This window comes from Pocillopora damicornis, chromosome 8 (assembly GCF_964200805.1).
Source record: "Pocillopora damicornis chromosome 8, jaPocDami1.2, whole genome shotgun sequence".
Taxonomy (NCBI): Eukaryota; Metazoa; Cnidaria; class Anthozoa; order Scleractinia; family Pocilloporidae; genus Pocillopora; species Pocillopora damicornis.
Window position 1 is genome coordinate 8,210,486 of NC_142677.1, and position 6,912 is coordinate 8,217,397.

A 6,912-nucleotide genomic window follows, 5' to 3' on the forward strand; every position below is an offset into this window, starting at 1 on the left:
GAAAGTGGAAAGATTTACGACTGAACTCGAAAAATCATAAACATGACACTTTTAAAACTCTAGTTTATTTTCAATCCAGCAAAATTTTTGTAGTTTTAGATAAATAAATGTTCTTGGTTTAATTTCAGAGAAGATCGTCAAAAGTTTGTAAATATAAAAATAGTTTATGCCTGATTTTTTAGCCTTTATTGCTATACTGCAAATATCTGGGTCAGGAAAACAGTTAGAAACGAGCACGTTTCACCAGAGTGTTTGTAAACATATAAACCTTATCGACAGTTTTCTTCTTCCTTTTGTTTTGTTCTCCTTTTTCTGACCTAAATGAAAGAGAAGGTGATGGGAAATGATATATTTTATGGCGATGGTCTCAAATGAAAATGAAATAAAAACAGAAACTGCTAAAACAAAATAAAAGGCAGCTATTTTCACTGATAAACACTCCCCCAATCTTTCCCTCTTAGTGGAAAGTAATGGCAAGACAACTGAAAGAGCTATGATCTTATTTGCATAAGAGCTGGTTCACCTTTTCATAGGAGCACACATAGTCAGATCAACAGAGGCCTTTAAGCATATTTCAAAAAAGAGTGCGGTTGTTTCAACTTTTTCAAATTTCATTACGGATGCCCTTTTTGACTTTGCTTGACGCTTTGTTTGCATTAGAAATGACTTAACGTCGCGTATGATAAATAAAACTTTCTCGATGGTTTAATGTATGATACGAGCGGATTTTTTGCGAATTGTGCAGAATTAGTCAAGGGAACCCCAAATACACAATGCTGGAGAAACTCGTGCAAACGGAGACACCAGGACTGACCCTGGCAGAGTACACATATTTTAAGAACACAAACCCAAACAATTTCTAAAGACATTGGAAACAAACAAGAAAGTACTAAAAAAATCAATCTGCGAGAACTGAAACCTAAATAAAACTTTCCGTCGAGGACTCTAAGCAAAGTCAAGGACAAAACCAAACACGACTGGCGATGACGATTATCGCACGAGAGTTAAGTCCTATTACAACGGTCGAGGACACATCACTCTAAAGGTAAAAAAATAAATGTATGGTCATGCACCACAAAAAGACCAAGGCTCACAAGACTCTCACGAGGATTTTAAGATAATCTAACAGGCCTAAACAATTTCCAAATACATTCCTAATTTTAGTAGTACCCAAACACTTCTTTTTCGTAGTTTTTATATCACTGGCTCAAAGAGGAGAGAGAAGGCGGGCAAACTTAGCTTACGGGACGGATACGGCAACCAGGGACTGAGAACACGACGTTTTGACCCACCACACTTCCCTGAAATAAGATCAGGAGACCCCAAATGCACACTGGCTGATAGCCCCGTCCCTAAAGAGTATGGTAAAACATTTTTGCCGGCTTGCGATGCTCTTTTCCTTGTGTATTTGTTTACTTTTTGACATTAGTTATACACAGCTTGCAAGAACAACTTTACAAATGTTCTACAGTTTACTACCAAAACTGACATAACTGAAGGCTACTAACTTCATTCCTAACTTACCTAAGAATATGCAACGAGACTTGAGAATCAAATTCTCTCCTGTTCATTAGTGTTACAATGAGCTTTTCTTTCTGTCTTAAAGCTTTACATAAGGAAGCAGAGCACTCCTCTAGAACGCGTAAGTTGTTTAATATACAACTCATATTTTTATCATATCATTATTATTTACGAGGATTTTAGGATCGTGCGAGATGAATCTTTAAGGGAAGCATATTGGGTAAAATGGGTAAAATCTCGATGACATCTGCGTTCTTTACCAGTGATAGTGGATAATATATTAGTCATCATAAAACAAAAATCAAACAAAACAAAAGAAACAAAAACAAAAAAATGAGAGGTGGTTCGAAATGTCGACTCAGCCAATACCTGCTGAATAACCTTTTCAGTCGCATTTACGTCGATTTCATCAGTAACGGAGGTGTACTCGGTAACTGTAGTTGTCTTTCCTATAACTGACATTGAGCCTAAAGCAAATAGCGCGTCTAAGTATTCTGAGGTTTACGTCTTCTTGTTGAACTTCAGAAAATCTGCATTAACTTCCCCGAGTCCATGTAGTGTTCTGAAACGAAGATGCGAATAGCTTTCCGAGAGCGAGCTGCTCGAGGAAACTTTAAGCTTCGAGGAACAGATAATGTCCAAGGACAAACATTTGCATGTACCTATTTTCGCGCAAATAGAGGCTATAGTGTTTATTATCCTTCAAAAATTTTTCAATGCGCATTAAAAGATATTACGAACAGTTTACTTTTTTCTGCGTGGAGTGTTTCTTTTTTTCTTCTTTTCCTTTTGTTAGTGCAGGTTCTGCTATTAGCAAGCTGTCGTGTAGTAAAACACACCACTAATCAAACTACGTGCGTTGCGATGCAACGAATTCAAGGAATAATAACACAAAAAAAGCTATATTTTAGACAAGAGATGGTAAAGCAAACGAGGGAGACCTAAGATAACCCGGAGAAGAACCATCAACGAAATTAAGGCTCGCGTCAGTTCACTTGACATGGGATAAGCCCTGACAGGTAAAATAGGAACGTTCCGATGGGCAATGGTGGTGTTTGAACAAGGTATAATTGTTTTTGAACAAAAGATGAGAACCACTGAACGATGTAACCTGAACATTTATTAGCCAGATTCACAATACTGTAGTTAAATGAAGTTTCAGTTTAAAAGAGCCAGACTAGTGATTTACTACTCGTACCCGTTTCTGCAAACTGAGGAAAGTAAGGTACCGCACAACAAAGAGGAAACTGCCTAACGATGGGAGAGACGAAGTTTTTCTCAAGAAGAGTATTGAATGTAAATAAAAGCAAATCGAAAAACGGATTAAGATAATACAAAACATGAAGCAAAACCAAAGCAAGCAACTCGACACGGTGGTATCCTTCATAAAAGCAAAAGATCGTAAAGGTTCAGTTATAACCTTATGATAAAGAATCAAACTGAAAAGACGTTTTTCTGGCAGTTTAAGTTTTATTGAAGAATTAGTTCGATCGCTATGATGAATGACCACTGAAGTAACTTCTTACGTTTTTATTTTTATCTTTTGTAATCACAAGCCAATGGAAACGTACATAAAAAAGGGGAAATAGTCTGTTTGGAGTCGCGCCCAATAACGGAGGCAAGATCCTGCTCTGCGGTTCTTTTTATTTAGCCCAATAAAATAATTAAACTCCCAAAACAAATTGCAGAGGTTATCTTGTAGATTCCTATTTCGAGGATGTGAGTCAATAACTGAGTTTAAACTCAACTGTTTCAACAGTTTAAACTGTTTAAATTCAACCTGTCTAAACACCAAACGCAACATATATGTCGCAATTAATGAAACTTACATAGTGCGTTTGGTGTTGAGACAGGTGCAAGAGCCTTTCTTCATCAAATAATGAAAAGCAAGTAGGAACTGAAGCTAGAAAATTTAAGGAGGCCTATAATTGACCCGGCTGGATCTTGGGCAAATCTTTAACCATCCGGCTTCAGAAGAGTTAATCTTTTGCGTTAAAAATTTTTATTTCAGTGTTTAAAGCGTTAGCCAGAAGCGTCCACTTGAAATCTCCGATCAAGAATTTTCAGCCCATTATATGGCTCCTCAGAGCATTCGCACCGTTAGTATGTTTTGCCCGTTGCATGGGAATTAAATGAGAGAAATTGTGGAATTTTTTAACGGCTCTTCCTCAAAGTACAAGCTGTAGTTATAAAATAATTTTTACTCTTATAGAGCGGTCTAACATTGGAGACGAAGAAAAGATATATTATCAAACCCGCACTACTATGGCTGCAGCGAACTGCGCCAGGTGCTTTACCTCAAAACAACCGAGTTTAGGGAGCATTGCACCATTAGAGGTCGCATTCTATAAATCGTGAGATCAACCCAAATGAGGCGAAATAAATGCGACATAAACATGATCATTTTCCTGTCCGATTGATACAATTGGGTTAGGGTACATTATGTCCTCTTCAAGTGTGATTTTGAGAGTCTATGAGCAATTTCTGTCAACGTCGTTTATTCTCGTGGGTTATGTTAAATGTGCCTGATACATGATTCTGACCGAGTTTATGATGTTTTGGACGAATTAAAAAACAGGGTAACAGTGTTCCACGAAAGAGATCTTAAAAGCTGTTGAATTTTTTTTTCATTTAGTTTTCGTCATTATTGTTTTCCTCAATGTTTGTCATCCAGAGAAGAGTTTTTTTTTCACCAATTGAGGTTATGTCATACCGGAACAAAATTTTTTTTTGTTTCTTTAATTTAGTCTGTTCTGCTTGAGGTATTCATTCCCTTTTGCAGCTTAATATTTTCTCTTGTTGCTTTTATCACTTATTTTCTTCATTAATTAAAAAAAAAATTAGTTTCGCAATGATCGTGTATATTGAATTTGCGTTAATTCATTAAAAGGTTGATAAAAAAAGTTAAAGATATCACTAAGTTGACCCTAATTATTTTCAATGTCAAGTGAAAGATTAAATTTATCCTCCTGGGATATAATTTGTCCAAGGAAACGAATTTTTTTAAATTGAATTTCAACTACCGGTAAGTAGTTATTCATTTAGCTCCATGCTTGTGTATGCTTCGTGGTTTTGTCCTGCTAATGGTGGAATATAATTTTACAGCTGTGTAAAACTTTATAGAGGTTATAGACGGAATCACTATTCTATATTTCATTTCAAGCTAGTTTACCCATATTTGTATTTGCGCCTTTTTTGGTTTGTTATTTTCCTCGGAGAGTGATTTTCCACTATATAAAACATTCATTGAACTATTCACTATTCTGGTTGTCATTTGGAACAATGTATGATTGCGTCGAACGCTCTGCAATTGTATTGTTCTCTATGGATTTTTGTGTAAACATTAGTTTTATAAATGGCCTCTTCCTGTACCGTATTGAATTTCCCCGCAGCTTTTCATTAAATCTCATGAAAATAATGGATTTAACGAACGTAATTAAATTTTCAGCTCGAAATATGGCAGTTACCATGGTCTGGTGGTTGGTTCATTTGCATAGTTTTCGCAACAGGGCTTTGGTTCCGCTACGCTTCTGTTGTGATCACTCATCTCGAAATAAACATGACAAGTCGATGGTGTGTTAAAGTTATCAACAGAGGAAAAGTGTCGTGGAGATTTGAGGCTGCTTAATTTTTCTACCTTACTTTCAGGTAGGCCTTACATGACAAAGTTGACTCTACCGACAAAGTATTCATTCTAGAAGACTAAGATACGACGTGAGGTAAAAAAACTTTGTCATATCAGTGTTAGGTTTCTGTTCATCTGTGATGTGTTCTTATCTCGGCCAATATGTTTCACTTATATTTACAAGAACCAACCTTTTAGATCTTAAGAATGAATGACCTATCGGAAAGTTTCGTAAGGAAACTGTTGTCGGTACAGGATGTAGCTGTGAATAAACCCAGTAGGCTGGGGCAATTTTTAGTTACTCGTCCTCAAAAAACACCGTATGCGTGAGTGCTGTGGTGCATGAACCATTTGATATCTTTCACTTGGCAGCACTCACGCAATGGAGTCACAGCTACAATGAATTTAAATCCTCTTATCTTTCAGCATGATCAAGAAGTAAAAGGTTATCTTTTTTAAGGTTTTTCTCCAAGTGAAGATTACCATGGCTGAATCGAACAGAACAGTCAATACAGTTTATAAAGTTTGGTCGATAAATGGCAGTGAGTTTATCGTCGCCCTAATTTTACTAGGTAAGAGGTGGTATCCAAGCCAAAAAAAAAAAATATATATATATATATAGTTCGAAATGACTAAAATGAAACACGCATGATTCTCTGTAACTCTGAGTTTCGTGATTACGCACTCGTCAGACAGATTTAAATCTGTCTGACGAGTGCGTAGGCACGAAACTCAGAGTTACAGGGAATCATGCGTGTTTCATTTTAGTCGTTTCGAACTGTATTTCGCTCTACACTCATGTATATCGAGCACTTTCCAACAGCATTTGCTACAATTTCCCACAATTATATATATATATACCTTGCTAACTGCTCATACAAAGCTCTCAATGCAAAACTTATTATCACAAACAAAACTTCACTATTCTGTTTGTGATTACGCTAGATTCTATACGATGAAAACTGAGTATTATCTGCTTATAAGATAAATCTACATGAATTTCCGTTTGAGTATTCCAAATATTTTCAGCACGAATTGAAACCTTTCATTTTCGCTGATTAACGACAATGTGAAGTCCGAATCCAGAGACTTGCTGTCTCTGAGATATTTATTTTGCCTTAAGGAGCATAATCTTTCCAAGGAAATTTAATTTATTTGCGAAGACATCTAGAGGATTTCTGCCTGCTGGGGAGAGTAGGAGTAATCTAGACAGATTATAGCCCTGCTAATTAAGCTTGATTAAGAGAAGATTAACCCCCTTTTCAGGGTATATCTCACTGTTCTAAAGAAAAACCTCCATATCCCTGCTGAGGGGATAACCGTTAGCAATATTCAGAGGTTTATAACATCATAAAAAAAAACTGAGTGGATTCTAACGCAGGTGTTCTATTATGTTTGTAAAATCGGACTAAGGTATGAGACATTTTGGCTTCGCTTCCTTTTTTGAATCAAATTTAGTGTCCTTCAGGTGGTAGAGAGCAGTTTAAGATAGAAGAACTGAGAGCTTGCCTTAACAAGATTGCAACACCTCCAGAATCTCAAGATGAATTTTCGATGTGTCTATGGCTTCGCCACGCTTCACCATGGTGATCCTTTCAGCTTAAATTTAAAAAAAATTAATCCAATTAAATCCATTGTAAGTGTCTATACCTCTTACGCGCCGAGTTTGAGATCCGCATCGTAAATTAAGGACCGATTTTTTTCATATTGACTTGTGGCCCAAATACATCAAGAATCCTAAAATTATAGCATAAACGGAGGAAAAG

The 6,912-nt window shown here is 36.4% G+C and overlaps 1 protein-coding gene across 6 annotated transcripts in view; it reads left to right on the forward strand.

Annotated features, from left to right (window-relative positions):
- The first annotated feature begins 4,464 nt into the window (after window positions 1-4,464).
- LOC113685343 (pyroglutamylated RF-amide peptide receptor) overlaps window positions 4,465-6,912 on the forward strand; it is a 10,921-nt gene continuing 8,473 nt past the window's right edge. The window contains exons 1-3 of one of the 6 annotated variants that reach the window (XM_089180161.1): window positions 4,465-4,546; window positions 4,970-5,169; window positions 5,573-5,718. In XM_089180161.1, the coding sequence (XP_089036287.1) occupies window positions 5,631-5,718 (88 nt within the window). In that variant the 5' untranslated portion in view covers window positions 4,465-4,546; window positions 4,970-5,169; window positions 5,573-5,630. Of the gene's footprint in view, window positions 4,547-4,859; window positions 5,241-5,572; window positions 5,719-6,912 lie in introns of those variants that run through there. The other 5 variants (XM_089180162.1, XM_027202845.2, XM_027202870.2 and 2 more) reach the window with 5 other exon arrangements.